The sequence below is a fragment of the Bremia lactucae genome, linkage group LG16 (genome assembly GCF_004359215.1).
Source record: "Bremia lactucae strain SF5 linkage group LG16, whole genome shotgun sequence".
Classification (NCBI taxonomy): Eukaryota; Oomycota; class Peronosporomycetes; order Peronosporales; family Peronosporaceae; genus Bremia; species Bremia lactucae.
The window spans coordinates 1,909,886-1,927,049 of record NC_090625.1 but is presented as its reverse complement, the minus strand read 5'-3'; the positions used below and the strand labels follow the sequence as shown (position 1 = coordinate 1,927,049).

The window sequence follows — 17,164 nt, the reverse complement described above, 5'->3', positions numbered from 1 at the left end:
GAGGAATATAATACTGTTCGAGTCGACGACCAAGGAGAAGTATTCGCGTAAATGAACTACTGCTAGAAACCGATATTGATCGTCCACCCTCCGTAAGTGCACAAGTGTGAGGTTATGATGATTAATTGTGAGTTAAAGCAGCCATGCAGTACGGAAAGTTTGTTTGTAACAAAACATTTCTACTTTCTCGTAAAGAACAAATTCTAAATACTAACACACCTTAGTTCAAGAATTTAGAAAGCAGGGTTGAAAATATCACTTGAATTCACCAGCAACAAACGATGGTTCCAGCACGTTGGGCGCGTCAAAAAGCTGCCCAATTTTGAGCGTCAATTGCTTACTAATTGACGTGCATTGTGTCCTTGTGGAGTTTTGAGCTACAAGATTAATGCGATTCTCGTACAAGTTACCCCTGCAGAAGTGCAAATGTGATTTCATTTTTCCTTCAGGTATAACGGTGGTAAAAGTGCGCTTTTATCTTTATTCTTAATTTGGCTGCAGACTCTTGTATTTCGTTCCACAGTCACGATGCACCAGCTTCTATTTTGTATGCGGCTTCGGCTGACGATCGACTGCGTACGTTTCGGAAAAGAACTCAAAACTATCAATGACTTAACGGGCAAATATATCCCGATTGTAATTGATAGCTAAGTGTGAGTGCAGAAAAGACGAATGAGATGCATTTACTCTCAATCAAAAGTAGCCGTGAGATTAATCGACTAATTCAAATTCAAGTATACCTTATTTTGAACTAAAGCTTTAGGCAAGCTCTTCGGTGTTCTTCCACAGCTTTGCAGTATTTTTTTTGACGAACTTTTTTAATTATAAGCTTCGCCTTTTTATTCGAGTTGCCTGCCTCTGAAAGGAGAGGTTATTAAATATTTATCAACTTTAACAAGATAGGCGAGTTGGCCATAGAAATTCTTCTTCGATAGTCTGTTGCTTACACTCTCCAATACGACGAATTTTTTTGAACGTATGATAGCAGCACAAATGGTGTGGCGTGACATTTAGACTTAAAAGGGACAAGTCTTTTTGTTTTGTAAAAATTTCACTGCCATATTCGTCTAAAGAGAGCGGATACACTCGATCACCGGAGCTAGAACCCCGTGAAGCGAATGCGGTGCCGTTGAATGATCGTAGCTCGTGTTTTGTAACAGCTGATAGCCTCGATCTGGAAAGTGAATCGCGGAAGCCAATAGGAGGCGAAGGAACTTTTGGAATTCGTCAGTGGATCGAAAGCATCACGTAGCACAGCGAAATTGCTCACGCTCACCGCTGGTTGATTTGTACGTGTGGGTCTAGCCGGTTGTGGATGTGAATCAGCGTCAAATGTTGACTGTATAAGATCGACAGACATTATTAATATATAAGCATCGTTAAATTTCGAGAAACCCACGCAAAAACAGAATTCGATCAGTTGAAGATGTTACCATTTTATCACAAGTCTTATTCTGTAATCGTCGCGTTCAAGAAAAGGCAAGAGCAATCTGATGCGAGCCTGATGGAAAGCACCAAAGGGGAGAGAAGATATTGTGGTCTAAACAATGGTCAATCATGTAACTGCGTACGACAAGGAATTCTGGCTCTAAAGTCGTTCGACGAGATGAGCGTTGACGTGCCTGGGCAAGTAGCACTTACAAGTAGGCATATCAGTTTGATCCAGTGGAAGTACTGTGGCGTACATGAGTTTTTCTTTCACCAATTATATTCCAGCTCACACTCCATTACGACAATCATTCGCTTCGTTTTTGCCAGGTCTTGGGTACGCCAAAAGAACGACGCCTCTGTGTACAGATCGTATGTCTTACATACTTATCAGCAGACATCGGAGGGATGCAATCAACGATTTCCCCTGAGATTCTATGTATGGACTTGGGTTCGCGCGATAAGTAAGCTTTTCGTGCAATGATCTTTACACGAACTCAATAGAAGAGCTGCAGTCCATCATCTTTGGTTGGTCACGATGGTGGAAAATCAAAGTAAGTCATTGGCCTTCCAAAAGTCGCCAACGAACATAGCAAGTGATGGCGGACGCTTCTAAAGCGGCTTCGCACTACAAAGCATACACCTTCGAGCACAGCGAGGAAGAAATTTGACCGTCCTCTCTCACGCGCAGCGAGGTGATTAGTGAGCGCCTTAGATGACCTCTCCCAACGAGCTTGCACACTTAAACAAGTGACGTTACGGAAGCGGCTGTCCGTCTTCTTGTGCGCATTGTGTATTAGGAAGTACGTTCAAGACTGATATATATTTGGCGTCTAATCATTCGGTAGATTTTCTTATTAATTGAAATTCGGGAATGCCTAGACCCTTCTCAGGCTTTTGCTAGACCCACCGCGCCTAGGTTTGAGGTATTCTAGTTGGATAAAAGTAGTCCCGTTTGTTACAATTTAATTGGTCATTAGGAATTATATCAAATGTAACACCAGTTTGCAGGAGAAATCTAAATTAGAATATGTTAAACTGCAAAATCCCGTTGCACTTGTTTTGATTTTTTTGAGAGGGCATCAAACTACTTACCGCATCTATTTTTCTGCCTGAGATAATCCAGAAGCCCTCAGTGTGTGTGTTATGGCCGACTATAAGAGAATACTCACTACTACAATATTGTCGGCAAAGGCGGTACGTAAATTCTCTAAGAAAATCCCGTAATTCCGATAATTATCCCCTTCTATCATAGGATTCTTTCTTCTTTCAGCCAGAGGGCGAATTGCTGCAGTACAACGACAAGAAGGACGGACGCTTCATGGGTCAATTTTTTGCTGACTCGTCACCGCATATTTGTGCAGCCAATTTACGACAGTTTGACGCCTAACCAGTTTACGACACGGAGCGCTCAATTAAGCATCTTCCACGCATAATTTTTGGAGAATTTGACGTACTGCCTATGCCCGAGATCTTGCAGCAGCAAGTATCTCCTATAGTCGGCCATAACACACAAAAGCTGGGCTTGTGGGCTAGTTGAGACTGAAAAATAGATGCGGTAAGTAGTTATATGCCCTCGCAAAAAAACAAAAGAAGTGCAACGGGGTTTTGCAGCTGAATATATATTCTTATTTATGTTTCTCCCACACAATTGCGTCACCTTTAATATAATTCCTAATGAACAAAAAATCGTAAACATACCAGACTGCTTTTAGCCAATTAGAATACCTCAAACCTAGGTGGGGTGGGTCTAGATATTTCACAAAATTTCTATAAAAAATTTATACAATGATTAGAGCCATCTCTGTAGATGTGCATCTCTACATGGCGAGCGTATTTATTTTAAATACCTCAGGTCGCAGATGACACCAGAAGTCATCCCTTATAATATAAATACACCTGTGTACATTAGATACACAAGTATGGGTTACTATGTGAACCTCAAACGGGTGACAGGTCAATCGACTTTACACATAATAATTGGCCGCCACTTAACAGCGTGTATTGTAAGGCAGTAAGCCCGTTTGAACAAGACTGAGATGGTTTAGTGCTCGTCATTTGCTCTGGTTCCCTCATGGCCAAGAATGAGAATGAGACGGTAATATTTATCACAAAGATAAAAGAAGAATTGCTCTCATCGAAGGAAATAAGTTTTGACACGAGTACAAGCTTCTCAAGGAAAAAGCGATGACTTTTAAGAAAATAGTATTTTAGGGAAAGAATGGATTATTTACAGTAGTCGCAGAATACCTCAAATAACTCAGGGAGGGAAGAAAATAAGGCGTAAATTTATATATATGGTTATAAATTGGCAGAGGATATCAAGCTATGTCTCTTGAAGCTTAAGGGCCTGTACACCACGGTGAGGCTATTTTCGCTCTCCTAGACGCGTCTAAAAAGGCACCACATCGTGACGTTTTTGAGAATGAGGCTTTATAAGCCTAACAAGGTGTCCCGCATTATTTCCTCTAAGAGGAATAGATATTTATTACGATGAAAAATAATGAAGGAGATTAAAATCATTCTGTAAATAATTGTACTTTCCCTTAACATTTTTAACATTACCGAATATGGTTATTTTGAAGTAACAGTGCAATTGGAGTGCATTGATCAATTTACGTTTAAATCAATCCCGCTAATCGCTAATAGATACACAAATGAGCGGTGCCAATCAGTCATTCTACACATGGCTCTAAATTAATGTACTTAAGTCAGTAGATAAAAAGATCTTTACGTAGGAACTTGCTAAATTCATAAATTTTACCTTTCCTATACTAAGCCTTCATAGTATCGACCTATAGTTGCCAAGATTCTTTAAAAACTTAAACCTTCCTCTGCACTTCGTGTACGTGGAGGTTTCGGAGGCCTTTTAACCTTCACTGTTGTCAGTATAAGGCTCGCTAGTACTGAGGCAGTACTAGGTGAAGGTGCCCCCCTGTTACACCTGGTAACACTACGTGGTCCCTTCAACGACTACGTACGTCCCATCCAACGTGTTGGATTAAAAAAAAAGAAGCGTTCATGCCCCGCGTACATGCCTTAGGCGTAATAGCTTTTCTCATGCTTCATCTTAACAGGCAGACTTGTTGAGAGAACAAGGTGCTCAACAGTTAGAAATATTGAGACAGCAGCGCAGCGTTTACATGGTGCTTTCGGGTCGTCTTCAGTTCAAGGCAATCGAAGGCGACTCCTTGTTTAGATAGGTCGTCGAATCAGACGATGCCATTGAAGTTTGCCGCATCGATGACGATGTATAAAAGTGAAGTTTGGCATGTCCAACATGGGTGGACATTCCAAATCGTGCATTAGGTCAAGCTTCACGACTAATATGTGTTTGGGTCGTATGAGATCTTTAAGACCCGGCTCAGGCAAATGTTTGAGCGTCCACGCTGCTGTACACCGACCCCCAAGCGCATCTTGTCATCAACCAGAACATTAAGCCCACACTGCACCCAACAAAGAGGAGTGAAGCATGGTTATCCGTTGTCTACTCTGCTTTTCGTCTTGACAATCGAGCCGCTTGGCAACTTGCTGCGCTCGCATGAGGAGTACGGTGTGTGTCTCAATGCGAACTACACCGCTACGAGCATCTTCTTTGCAGATGACTCAACCCTTCTTGGTGGCTCCATATCAGACCTACAGGCTTAACGGGAGATCGTAGAGGAGTATTGCGAAGGCTCTGGCGCGAAGCTGAACTTATCCAAGTCCGTGCTTCTGGCGCTGAATCGGAACCAAGTCTGTCCGTTGCTTCCTGGAGTGCGCGTGGTCGGTCGAGCCGAGACTGTGAAGTATCTTGGCATCCCATTCGGTCAGTCACCAGTCGTTGACGCCATCGTTGACTTTCTGGATCAGCGCTTCTACGACGGCTTCAAGATGTGGTACAGACGCGCGAGAACACTTCGTGACCGGCTTCTGGTAGCTCAGACGATGGTGCTCTCCCGTCTATGGCACTACACACAGCACGTCTTGATCTCCGCTACAGTGGTGAAGCGATGGCAGTTGATGCTGAATCGATTTGTTTTGAGCCGGAACACGATCGCAATGCGTCCCACGTCCAGCTCATTCCGCGGGAGTTCTTGTATCTGCCCAAGCATGATGGTGGCTTCGGTATCCCATGCTTAGTTGCTCAGCTTCAACGACAGCGGCTTTCACTGCTGCTGCAGTTCATTCGTGCGGCAATCGAGAGCGCACAGGCAGAAGGCGAAACGCGAGACGGAACCGCAAGTCTTCGAAGACTGGGAGCAAGATCACTCGCAGACGCTTTCTATAGCTGACAAACGACTGAATTTGCTCTTTACCAACACGCTGCGAGTAAACTGTCATTGAGTGAGGTTTTGTCGGTGGTGCTGGCGTCCACACAACACAAAGCAAGGCCGACCGTAGAATTGCAGGGGCCAAGCACCACGCCGCTCCTGCAGCCTAGGTATGGAGGTGCACAGTGCGAAGCGGGCAGGGCATGTAACACAAACGCTCGTGCGGTCAAACGCTCGACGATCTGCGTGGCTTCAGTGTACAGCACTCTCAGCCACTTCGCCTGTTGCCAAGGCGTCGTGGACACGAGCATGTAGTCGATCTGCCGTTCAACAAAGTTGCGTTGCGCCGGCCACGCACAGCCTTCACTCATGAAGTCTGCCAAGGAGCGCACGCCGAAGTCTCTGGACACGTGGAGTCGAAAGCTGCGTTGCGGTTCAGGAAGCATCCCAAAACATCGTTGATGCTGTGAGCTTGTGTGAATCCGTGCAGTCTGTTCGTAGTGAAGTGCATCGTCCGAATGGAACCAGACCGGCTGTTGAAGACCCTACGCAGCTTGCTCCTCCAACTGAAGGTCATGCCACGTCAGCTCCCACCGAGTCTTGTACCACCAAAGCCAGGTTGCTTTCCACAACGGCGAGACCAGGCACCACTGAATTACTGCACCATGGCGGAGCGGAGATATCACCAAAAGGTCTAACGCATGTCGTTTCCTTTATCGGGGAAGTATTGACGTTAGCAGCTCAACGCTGGCGATCGTCCAGTTCCGAGAACTTGCGTTGGTTACTGATGGGATGAAGCTTACAAGTAGACTACTGTTTGAGCTTAAAATGAGAGAAATCTGCGTCAATTGTAGTGTAGGGTTAAGTGCGGCTGGTCGCGCGGGTAGCTCAGTGGTAGTGCATTCGATTGCAGCTCGAATGGTCACTGGTTCAATCCCGGTCCCGCGCTTCGTTCGTGTATCACCAAAGCATTGTAGCGCTAGATTTCACTACAACTTCTTTGTACCAATCGAAGAAGAATCATAAATGCGTTGCTGGGACGAACGGACTACTGATGGGATGAAGCTCACAAGTAGACTACTGTTTGAACTTAAAATGATACAAATCTGCATCAATTGTAGTGAAGGGTTAAGTGCGGCTGGTCGCGCGGCAGATCTACAAGACTTGTTCACGAATCGCGACGACGATGCATATGCGCTCTTTCTGGACTTCCAGAAGGCGTTTGACCGCGTCAATTGGAACTACATGTTCCAGCTGCTCGAGCGCATGGGTTTCGAAACAGCGTTTGTCCAATGGATCAAGCTTTCCATGCATCACACACGCGCAACTTTCTCGCCAAGGCGATATCGGTCGCACACAAAGAAACGGTGCAACCAGCTGGAACATACGTATCTATAAATGGGCCGCAAGAGCGCACTTGAAGAGCAAATGCGCTTCCGTCTCGATTGCGACGCACCTATCACGCATGCAGTATTGAATGCGTGGGTGTGCCGCTTCAAGGAACCAGAACCGTTGTTGCAGTACATTTTATATATGGGTAAAATACCCTTTTATCCTATTCTAAAATAGTTAACTACTAAAATCCTTTTTATAATTTTTAAGAACCCCTTAATTTCTTGAATTAGGATTCATTAAGCTTTATTATCTTGTACGACATCCTAAGTTCTAAACCCTTTAGCTCTATAGAAATAAGAGACACTTTGAGTTATAAGTCTTCCTCTGGGTTTAAGGCGCGAGGTAGCTCCGCTATACCTGGTAGCACTCTTAGTCAATCTATAGCTGAGTCTTAATAAGACCAAGCCTTACTGAAATGATAGAGTTTCCAGAACATTCAGAGACGCAACGCGCAGCGTATGACAAGCTCAAAACTTTGTTTGGGCTTGAACATATAGAATTCATTATGTCCCAGGGCGCAGAGGTCCTGCATGCAAGGCTTTATGCCGATTGGGCGCAGAGGTCCTGCATGCAAGGCTTGAAGCCTTCATGAGATATGAATCCTCCTTGATCGGACAGGTTCAGGATCACCTTGCGACATCTATGCCGACTCGGTACATCTTCGTACCTGGTTCAGAGCCTAAGGCTTGCCCTCTAACTGTAAATGTGAAGACATTTGAGGGAAAAGAGGGAGAAAATCTCCCTTTTTGGATTAAGCAGATGGAAATGTCCACTGATTCCGCCTTGTTCTTAACAGAAGAGCAAAAGGTGGCTATGGCCATTTCCAAACTTGGAGGAAGAGCCATGGAGTGGGCACTATCGAGCAGCACGTCCATATACGACGCTTTTCCCTCATGGGATTCGCTGAAACAGCAAATGACCAGCATGCTTGCACCGCCTGATCAGGTTTTTCGCATGCGAGCACGGCTCCAAGCGACTAGACAGAGTAAAAGAACCCTAGGGGACTTTGTCCAGGAGTTGAAAACTCTCATTGCATCTATGCATCAAGACCTGGTGCAAGAAGCAATTGTAGTAACCATCTTTATGGGGGATCTCAATGAGGGCGTTGCCCGGACGGAATTGTTCCGATCTCATCCGGCTACGTTCGAAGAGGCAGTTGCCATAGCGCTACGCGCCGAGTTTGACTTTAAGTCTGCTCGCGTTAGCACGCCTGTTTACTGAAAAAGCTCTTCGAGCACATGGGTTCCGTCTAATAGACCGGAACCTATGGATTTAAGCCTCGTTGAGGAAGGAGAAGAGGCTCTTAAACCTGTGCAACAGCATAAGACCATCCGTAGATGTTATATGTGCGGAATCTCGAAACGTTTACGTCCTGTGTGGCCTCTTCGAAATTCGCGTAAAGCTCGAAAGAGCTCCAACTTCGACCTATGCCAGAGATCTGGTACGATGCGGGAAAACGTCGATACCCAGTAGGTGCGGGGCGCCTTACTGGGGAAGACCTAGGCTCTGTTGAACCTCAAGGGGTGAGAATAAACAGAACCTAGCCCCAATTAGCTTGGTGCTCAATGGCACGGGGCGAGAGTACAAGCCTGGCTTGCTAGTCGCTCAAGCGACTGTATAGGGCTTTGATAAGCCGTGGTCAATTTTAATTGACTTAGGAGCGTCTTACAACTATGCTCGACGCCTTTCTCTTGAAGGAAGTCAACAATACGATGAGGCGCTTAGAGCGCATGAAGTTGATACAATCACTGTTCGCTTAGCGACTGGGACTCGTGTCACTGTTCCCAAAGTTCCATTGAACTCAGGTATAAAGTTTCTGGGCTTTGACAGAATGGAACGCTGTCTCGTCCTTGATTTGGATTCGAGATATGATCTCATCCTTGTATGGCCTGGTTAGAACAACAGGAGCCATGGATCGATTGGAGGTCTAAGACCTAAGGCGCCACGCGCAATATTTCTAGCAAAGTTTTGGAGAATCATGAAGCCACCTTTGCTAGGCAACAAAAGCCCTATTGGCGCGGATCATTGAATGAGTCTATCCGTGTTTAAGACATTGGCATGTCGGAGTTAATAAACTCTAATGTTAAAACATTAATTTTGAGCCCGACTCAGGAGAAATAAGTGGAACGGCACGTACTCTGTCGAGTGACACTCGTTGTAATAACGATTCACTGAATGCTGAAAGCATTGTTGGCCTAAGGCCGAATCATCAAGGGTGCAATATCCCTGAGATACGTGGAGTGACACGTCTTAGTCCACCGAGTATGGTCGGCCGAGGTGGCATCATACTGAGTGTCAGTAGTGACACTATTGGCGGTTCGCCATGGCATTTTGGGTCAAACCCTCCTAATGCACGTGTAGCGACACGTAAACGTTCGCTGGATAAGGAAGTTGAGTTACCTTACTCCTTGTCGGATGTCAAAGTAGACACCATGTCTTGTATAGAACCAATACAGGCTGAAAACCCCGGGGACGTGAATGTCCCGGCCTCTAAGAGGCGTATTGTCTCCACTCAAAGACAGGACGGACACGAGCGTGTATACCTTCACAAAGTGATACGAGTGAGCAATTATATACGCTTGTAAATGGTGTAACCGGTAACATTGAGGGGAAAGTTAGCCTTGCGGCAATCCCTTCGTCATATGCTCTTTTAGAGCTAGACAAAATGTCTATTGATGAGTGCGGTCGAGCCTTAAAGGCTGGTGATTTATCTGAAATGGTGGTCATTCGACCAACAATTGAGTTGAACTCATCGTCACTTCTAGACGAAGCTGTCCTGGATGACACAAAAGCTGCACTTAGTGCGCGAAATGGGTCATCGATCTTTAAAGACCCTACGGATCCCTTTTGTTCCTTGATTAAGGAATTCCAAGATGTGGTATGTAATAATCCACCATCTGTTTTACCTCCGGATAGAAGTTTTTCGTCATGAAATTGACTTGGTTTCCGGGAACCAAATACTTTGTCACAAGACAACGGCCTTTACCAAGGGAGCAGTGTGACGTCATTGACGATTTCTACCGTGCTAAGTACGAGACTGGAATGGTACGAGAGAGCAAATCTCCCCATTCGACACCGACATTTTGTGTCAAAAAGCCAAATAGTAAATGGCGCATTGCACATGCTTATAATAAGCTTAACACCGTCACTATACAAGCACAAGCCCCCATACCTAGACTGGATGTTCTTCAGAACAACACAAGTGCATCACATTGGAAGGGATGACGTCTGACGTCATCTGCGAGGTATTAAGAATAAATATGCTCGCCATTTAGGGATGCACATCTACAGAGATGGCATCTAATCATTATGTAAAAAGGTTATATGTTTAATTCCATTAAATCTAAATCATACTTCCTAATACACGGTGCGCACGAGAAGTCGGGCAACCGCTTCCGTGACGTCACTTGAGAAGAGTACAAACCCGTTGGGTGAGGTATTTACAACTACCTCGCTGTGCCCGAAGGTGTGTGTATGTTGTAGCGCGAGGTCGCTTTAGAAGCGCCCGCCTACAGCATTCCTGTATACTGTGTATTTCTTATAGCGAAGTGCTAGTGTTAGGAACCGACAAGACCAGGTGGTGTTATTCAGTCACGACCCCTTCTGTGTGGTTGTTGTGATCTGCAGCTCAGATAGGATTTACTTACTGGCCTTAAAATTTGCCTGTATGTATGATTAAGAATGTAGCAATGCTGAGAAACCCCTCTGTCAAGGAAAGCAGCCATGAAATGGCAGAAAAAAAACGGTATTCTGGGTAAATCATATTTCTCGACATCAAAATTCTCGCTTAGGCGACTATTTCATATATTCCACGAAACCCGTTACACCCAAAGGGTCGTCCATGTGCAAGTTTCTATCTTTATGAACGCTTATTGGTGCCCATTTTGCCGAAATATTCGATGCTATCACCAAAAAAATAATCTATAATGACAGTTCGAACCGGTCAATGAACCGCTGGAATCGTATTTAAGCGTTCACCAACCAATGGACCAGCAGTCCGTTGTCAGTAGCACCATTAAATTCGGTTCTTTTACTGTTTCGGAAGCAAATTACATCACCATGTCGTCCTCTGGAATCGCTGTGGGTCTGAACAAGGGTTATCCTGTCAACAAAAAGCAGGTGGCCCCTCGACCGGCTTCCCGTAAAGGCGTAAGTTTAGTTAAACTTATTGTAGCAATTACAGCAGCATCAAGAATGCAATTGGCAGCTGCAGTTAGACATTCGACAGGCACAAGAGCTTAAAAAAACATGAAGCTAACAGGATCTAACATTGCAATGTGCATAGCGCGCTGGCAAGAAGACCAAGCTGGTGCGTGACATTGTCCGAGAGGTAGTCGGCCTTATGCCGTACGAAAAGCGCATTCTTGATATGATTAAGAGCGGTGGCTCGTCGGCCGAGAAGCGTATCTACAAGTTCTCAAAAAAGCGCGTACGTATAACTACCTACTCTACCGACCTGATGTTCTAGCAGTTGATGTGGTTTTGCTCCATCAAGGATGTCTTTATCCTTTTCGGCTCACCACTCTTTGACGCGAATTTCTCTAATTCTACTGTGTGCTGTATTAGCTCGGTACGCACCGTCGCGCTCTCCGGAAGCGCGAAGAGATGAAGGCATACTACGCCGCTCTTCGTGCTAAGGCCGTTCACCACGCTTAAGAAACAGGAATACTGAGATGAGGATCTTTTCGTAACCCTCATATGTAAACGGGCAACGCAATCGACAGTGGCGTGATGTCCACTTTCCGATAGCTCTTGCGACACGAGCGGCTTCGTGGGTTGCCTGTATAAATGTGGGCTTTATGTCTTCATCGCTTCATTATTCGAAAATAAAGGATCGCCTATCACTGCTTCTAGTAATTTAGCCTATGTACTTTTCATTGAATTTTTTATTTCTTTGACTGGATTGCGTTCCTCGCACATGACTTGGCTTCAAAATTACGTCGGAACTATGTAGTCGGACACCAGTCAGCGCGGAGGTGGTGCGACAGAACGAGTAAAAATAGAGATCTGACGGTTCAGAAAGAGTTTTGTTTCGTCTGCCTCTTTTTGCAGTGGCAGTTTTCGGTCTGCTACTACTTGCCTTCAACTCCATTGCTTGATTCTAAAAAAGGGCGTCAACGAGACTTGTGGAGTTGGCGAGAGAGCCACACAGAGAAGGGCTGGTGACAACATCCTCGCGCCCTGCCTCCCGTCACGTTTCACGCGTGCGACTGCTCGCTCGGCCACGAGATCGAGGCAGGGCGTCCAGCTTAGTCTGGCCGAGACGTGCCACCAAGAAACCAACTTGAGCCGACGGGTCGCTCAACATAGACACGAGAGTTCGTTGCTTTTTCGGACTTTTTTCCATGGGCGCCGAAGCCAAGGAATCGAAACGCCGGATGCTCTTGCACTCGATGGCAAGTCTTGCCCGATGCAGTATGAGCACGAGTGCAGGCATTTGCTTACAAGCCCCACCGACAAGTGCACCTGTGACGCCTAGCACAGGCGTCCTTTCTGCAAGCTTGTCAACGTTGCCGTTGCCATTTTATGCGCAACATAAGAAAATTGAGTTGCATAAGGAGATATCCTTGCTCGGGCAACTTAGGAAAGCCCAGTCGTCTCCGCGTCTTGTAGGCTTTTCGGTTCGGGACACAAGAAGGGCAGCTGCGGTCGATCTGGACCTGGATGTCGCTCAAGTCGAAGAATTTCTGGACGATGAAAGGAGCGATGTTCTAAGTACGCAGGTACTGAAGCCCTTGCGACGTGCCACGACATCGGTAGAGACTTCTAGTGATCATATTAATAACGAGTCCATTCTCCACGCGGTGAAGTTGCTCCGCAAACTCCAGCAGCACGCTTGCGATAGCGAGCGCGGTGAGGCTGCAGTGCAACGCAAGGAATTGGATCATATCCTGCATGGATTCTCTCTCGCATTGGAAACGGCGACTTCTACTTGGGATGAAAGGAGCGTCGAGAAAACAATCCAAAAGCTGTTCGACACGCACTCGAATGTATTTGACGAAAGCATGCAAAACTTTTTCATTCAAAACTTTTTGCATGAATCCGAAAGCATTAAAACGTTTCGGACTGCACTTCGGCGGACCAGTATGTTGCGGCATTGTTTGATAGCAATGTACCAGTCGGACACGAGCAACCGAGAAAAATGCAGCATTCGCGACGGCAAAGGAATCGTCGCACAGCGCTGGAGTACCGCAGTGACACGAGTAATGCAGCAAAAAATACAGCAGCGCCGCCGTTGTTCCATTGACGGCTACCCTGAAATCACGAACCCATCGATCGTTTCTGTTGTGCAGAACGAAATTGCCATCATTGATTCGTGGAATTTCGATGTCTTTGCGGTTCGTAGTTGTTGTTACAATCTTTACGTTCGTAGGCTGAACTGATATTGATTCGTATTGTGCTGATCACCTTAGATCGCGGCGGCAGTTCCAGCCGAATCATTGTGCATCATTGGTAATGCACTTTTAGACAAATACGACATCTCTTGCCATTTTCAAACGACGAAGTTACGCGTCCAATCGTTCTTGCGGCAGTACGTGTTAAATTGTTGATGCGTTTTTATTATCTCGAATGTTCATTTCGTTGTTCGCTATCGCTTTATAGAGTCCAGCGCCGATATCATGCACACCCTTATCACAACGGTACCTGTCGTCGTAAAAGCCTTATGTACTTGTGTGCATGCTGACGAGACTTTATTGCGTTTGTGTCGTTAATTATTGTAGCCGAACACGCAGCAGATGTAACGCAAACTTTGCACCATTTTCTGTCGGTCGGTGCTTTGGGCAGCTTCTTCTCGGAACGAGTAAAGTGCACTGCACTTCTCGCAGCAATTGTTCACGATGTCGTGAGTACTGCAATCTGAAATGTCGTAGCTATTTTTAACGAACATTGCTGTTTTCAGGGTCATACAAGCTACAGCAATAATTTTCACATAACAGTAAACGACGATTTGGCCCTCCAGTATGTCTACCGTTCTCCTTTGGAACACATGCATTGTGCCTTGGCTTTCCAATTAATGAAAGATCCTCAATGCAATATTCTCCAGGGTCTCACAAAAATCGAACAACACGAGGTAAGCAAAGTAAGTCATTGCACAAGTATTTGCATTTAGCTCATCTCGGTGTCGAAACTCTTTGCCAGGTCCGCCATCTTATCACCGACATGGTGTTAGCTACAGACAATAATGTACATTCCACATACTTATGCAAGCTTGAAAATCTTGTGTCGCGGTACGATTGCATCCATTTAAAAGTTGTCAAGTTGCGCGTTATTCAACATTTTCATTGGAAATCTGGTATTTCAGAGCAACGGAAGAAGGATGGAAAGTTGCGGATCCGGACGATAGTCGTCTTCTGTTGCAAATGACGCTCCATGCCGCAGACGTATCCAATCCAGCAAAATCGTTGCACACGTATCTTAATTGGACGGAGCGCATTATGCAGGAATTCTACCAACAGGGCGATAAGGAGCGTGAGCTGTTGCTTCCCGTGAGCATCGGCTATGACAGAAAGCAGCCCATTCGACTTGAAAAAATGCAAGCAGGCTTCATCATTGGTATTGTTCGCCCGCTTGTGTTTACGTTGGGCCAGCTCCCAAATGCACGTCTAGACCATTGCATGGTGCAGCTCGATGCGAATTTAACCCACTGGCAGGATAAAATGAGGCGCAACCAGCAACCATTGTCGTCACGTAAGCCTCTGGTCTCTCCGAAAGAAGGACTTGACGCAGGCTTTCCCTTTCTTGTCGCTGTCGACATCACATAGGGAGCGCACGCCGCAGATTAATTTAAGGATAATGAACAACTCGCTGCTGTTGCAAAAAGATAATTTATAACCAATCATCTCATTGAAAGTTTCCTTCGGCTCCCTTTGAAAGTGCTCATAGTTGATAAAGAAAAATGTTAAGCCTCGTGAAGAAAGTAACACCGTCAGCTGGCCGCTCTACATTGGCACAGACGCGGCTTATGGGTCACGGTCCCGCCGCTCCGGAAGGAAGCCTAGAGGCCAAGGTCCGCCATTATTTGCCAAAGGACTATCAAGTGCGTTCATATTACTTACGAATGACTCATTTTGCGCTGAAGTTACTGACTGATTGTGGCGTTATTATTCGTGTTAGATTGTTCTGGCAACTCTAGGTGCTTATACGTCACTTTTCATGCTTTTTAAGTTGAAGCCTTCCAAGAAAAAAGACGAGGAGATTGCCATCCGTACGTCTGACTAATTTGTAGCTATTATTGATTTACTAGAGCATTCCTATGGTATGTGCAGCATCCAGCTCAAGCTCAACCTTGACTTCTATCCCATCGCTTTTTGACGACGAATTCGATGAGTGGTCAAAATTGCCCGGAAACATGGACAAGTGGGAAAAGAGTCTTGAGACTCTTGGCAACTAAATTGCTGACTTCGCAGAATTGCGCCGGGCTGAGTACCATGACACAGTTATGCTTAAACAATAATAAAAAGACTAGCTAAATCTTTGCCATAAAGTATTTATTTTATTTCACCTTTATTTTCAAGGCAATCAAATATTCCAATCGAGCTTTGCGGTCAACTAAACGATACTGCCGTAAAACTAAGGTGTGCCGATTGCAATTTAATTACTCCACGTATATTAATCGATATAAAAAAGTGACAGCTGCGATAATAATTCTCAGAAGAAATCCCCAATCGAACCAAATTCTGGAGACCCATCTCCGCGAAGTCGCTCACACAGCATTGGCTCGTAATGGTCTCCGCCACGGTCGCTACCAATTAATCGCATAAGCAAAAACCACGGGGCATGACCCTTGGAGTGGCAAATTGTGCTCTGATCTAGACCCACTTCACCGCGCGGTCGATGTGGAAGGAAAAACATTTTGCCACATCCGACAAGCACCACAAAGACATCACGCTGATAAGCCGTTGCAAGCGCCTCTAGCACAAAGTCATCGCCCCACGCCACCCGCGAGTTGTCAGGGTCATTGTCCACCGAAATAAGCCCGCGGCTGCTATAATTTAAACCCACAAGGAAGTGCGTATTTGCACCTCGACCCACTTTCATGTAATCACAGTAGGAGTGAGCGTCCACGATTGGCTGAGCATAGTCCATATACACCGCTTCCGCAGCTTTTCCCCACGAGTAGCCGAGTTTTTGAAGCTCTGCGCACTTATTTAATAGCATCTGTTTGTCGCTTCGAAGTGCTATAAATCGCCGAGTTTGAACCGGACTCACGCCCCAGCCACCATTTAAAGTTGGAAAGTAAAGATTCTGAATAGCCTTGTCAATCTTTTGCTGCTCCTCAGGCGTACTTGATTGGTAGTGGGCAAAAAAAAACTTCGTAGCCACTTCGCGGATGCCTTCAGGTGACAAGGGCTCACATTCCTCGGTATAAAGCAGTAATTGTTCGATCGACAGGAAGAGGCAGTCGCCAAATGGAAGCACGGGCGCCAAATACTTAACGCTGTAGGCAATGTCATGAGGGTCATACGACACCCCTTCCTCTTCCAACACGTGTAACAAGTCGCGACTAGTCGAATCGATGTTCGACACACGTTGCCAGCCCATGCAGACGGTCACAGGGCGGTCCACGACAGCGGGTCTGGCTGTGAATACAAATCGTTCTATATTCGCTCGTCTTGGTGTCAATAATGACTGCTTTGGTTGAGCCTATAGCCATTAAAACAGACATTGCACAGTTAGATACTAATTAAACGCCGACAAATTCTTTCTTCCCTCACCATTTGCTGATACTGCGAGTACGCCAAGAGACGCGAGTCTAGAGCGTGCTGTGCGTCCATGATAGCATCGCTATAGCCTTCATGAATCGTTATCTGTGTAGAAGCATCCAGGGCTGGCAGGAATGGCATAGATAAAGGCATCTGATCGAGCTCCACCGAGTCACTGTCGTCCTCATCTTCTGCGTCCGAGTCGCCAAACTTCACACTTCCATTCGACGACGACGTTGTAGCTGATGCCACCGTCGGAGAAGCATTAATCTCTTGCGTACAACGAACATCGCTTGAATTGCTCAGCTTTTGCGTCACCACGAACACGTACTCCTTCTCCTCCTTCTCGTTTTGCATGCTGGTTTCGTCTGGCTTCTTCGTTCT

At 45.8% G+C, this 17,164-nt stretch overlaps 2 protein-coding genes across 2 annotated transcripts; one reads left to right on the top strand and one right to left on the bottom strand.

Moving 5' to 3' along the window:
* The first annotated feature begins 11,117 nt into the window (after positions 1-11,117).
* CCR75_004887 (uncharacterized protein) lies at positions 11,118-15,561 on the top strand. The gene is made up of 11 exons (XM_067962973.1): positions 11,118-11,225; positions 11,362-11,505; positions 11,643-13,414; positions 13,490-13,608; positions 13,680-13,717; positions 13,799-13,920; positions 13,978-14,148; positions 14,217-14,305; positions 14,380-15,114; positions 15,192-15,282; positions 15,344-15,561. Exons 3-9 carry the CDS (start codon positions 12,422-12,424, stop codon positions 14,837-14,839), a joined length of 1,992 nt encoding a protein of 663 aa, XP_067815539.1. The 5' UTR covers positions 11,118-11,225; positions 11,362-11,505; positions 11,643-12,421; the 3' UTR covers positions 14,840-15,114; positions 15,192-15,282; positions 15,344-15,561.
* On the bottom strand, positions 15,545-17,137 carry CCR75_004886 (uncharacterized protein; the record flags this gene model as incomplete). The annotated part of the gene is made up of 2 exons (XM_067962972.1): positions 15,545-16,721; positions 16,793-17,137. 2 exons carry the CDS (start codon positions 17,135-17,137, stop codon positions 15,726-15,728), a joined length of 1,341 nt encoding a protein of 446 aa, XP_067815540.1. The 3' UTR covers positions 15,545-15,725.
* Between the last annotated feature and the right edge of the window lie 27 nt (positions 17,138-17,164).